At 36.7% G+C, this 1715-nt stretch overlaps 1 protein-coding gene across 1 annotated transcript in view; it reads right to left on the bottom strand.

Annotated features, from left to right (window-relative positions):
• The window catches only part of ZBTB33 (zinc finger and BTB domain containing 33), a 7334-nt gene that overhangs the window by 3622 nt on the left and 1997 nt on the right, over positions 1-1715 (bottom strand). Inside the window, exon 2 of the mRNA XM_010860895.1 lies at positions 3-781. Coding sequence (XP_010859197.1) covers positions 3-779 — 777 coding nt within the window. The 5' untranslated portion in view covers positions 780-781. The remainder of the gene's footprint in view (positions 1-2; positions 782-1715) is intronic.

Here is a 1715-nt window from a genome sequence, read left to right as displayed (position 1 = left end):
AATTTTTCACTTCCCTGTGTCTGGCTCAGAGTTGCCTGATTCACAGAAGTAGGAAGTTTCTGAGTAGGTGTGATGTTTGTTAAAGGGGGAGAGCTATTGCTCACACAAGGTGCATCATCTGAAATAGCAACAGAGCCTGGGTTAGGCTGGACCTCTGCCACTGTGTTGGTACTCGGCAAAGTCTCCTTTGCAGGCAGAATCTCAGAGCAGAAAATGACATCATCGTCGTCATCATCTGAATCAGTAACAATGATCTTTTTTGTCTCATAATCTTCAGCAGACAAGGAAAAAGATTCTGTTATAATTGGCATTATAGTGGCCCCATTTTCTTGGGATTCATCTTTTGATTTTTGTATTTCAGGAGGTGAGTTTTCTGCATTACCATCCTGAGCTGTACCTGAGATGCTTTTAACCTGTGACAACGGGACACCAAGCTCTGCTATAAACTTAACTCCTAATAACTGCCCTGATTTAATTAACTCATCAAGTAAATCTGATCTAACACGAACAATTTTAGAACTATAGATATAATTGAGAATTTCTGCAAAGATCTCTGCTCTTATAAAGCTCAGTTCAACAACTTGCCCAGCAACTGAGAAGAGCTGATGGAAGTAAGTACTTGAAGCTGAAAGAATGTTTCTATGGGCTCGGAATTTTCGGTCTTCCACAATAACAGTAACATCACAGAAGAGTCCATGGCCACGTTGCTCATTCAAGGAGTTCAGCAGACTGCCAGAGTATTGAATGTCTGTAGCAGAAATCAGTTTTCTACTCTCCATCCCTGTAAGAGAAAGGAGAAGGGGAGATGTGTGCATTAGGAAAGAAAAACACAAGTATTTCATTATTTAGAATTTGAGCTACAGCTTCATTAAATAGTTTATTGGCGTTTTAGTGGAAGTTTGGTGTAACTTTTTGGTTTTTATATAAACTGTTCTTACAGATTTTTATATATAACTGTTATTTGGACCACATGTTAAATCTCATGACTTCCCCCTAAGAAGAGACAAGCAAGTTTTAAACTGATCTACAGATTTGAACACTAATCTCTTCCTTTGAATCTTAGATACATGCATCACCAGTAAGCAATTTTTAAAGACTAAAGTTAATTTTTTTGTTCCAATTTTGGATTTTCTCAAGAGTTTAGAGTTAATTTTTAACTGTCTGAACACTTTAAGAAAAATCTTCATTGTGAACACATAAAAAGTTATTTCACCTGTAAATGAATGAGGTGTCAGAAAAGCTTGATGTGTACAATACTAAGTCCAAAATAGGTAGTCTTCCTAAACATTTAACTTATCTTTAACAACATATTCAACAGCTACTCCCTGCAGCCACAGACTGAACCAGCATTCATAAACACTGGTGACTATTACCTCTAAAGTTTTTATGTTCTTATTTTAACAGGGATGCTTCATCTGGTTAAACTATGAAACACCTTTCTTACCCTCTCCTCTTTTCTTCTTCCCCTCACCTGTCTACTCCCCACAGTCTCCAGAGATGGAATGTTAGAACGCCAAATGAAGTCAATAAATACTATTGCGAAAAACAAAACAAGGGAAAAGTTTACCATTTCTTAAAGCTCAACTGCGTGAAAACACAAAACATTTCATTTTGTTGGGAAAGAATTATGAGCACTGATATGAGAATTTTCTTCACACAGAATGATTTAGTGAAAATGAAGATATAAACTTACTGGAACAGACCAGACATCACTC

The sequence above is a fragment of the Bison bison genome, unplaced genomic scaffold, assembly GCF_000754665.1.
Source record: "Bison bison bison isolate TAMUID 2011002044 unplaced genomic scaffold, Bison_UMD1.0 scf7180017857562, whole genome shotgun sequence".
NCBI lineage: Eukaryota > Metazoa > Chordata > Mammalia > Artiodactyla > Bovidae > Bison > Bison bison.
The sequence above is the reverse complement of the archived record's forward strand: the minus strand, read 5'-3'. Positions and strand labels throughout refer to the sequence as shown.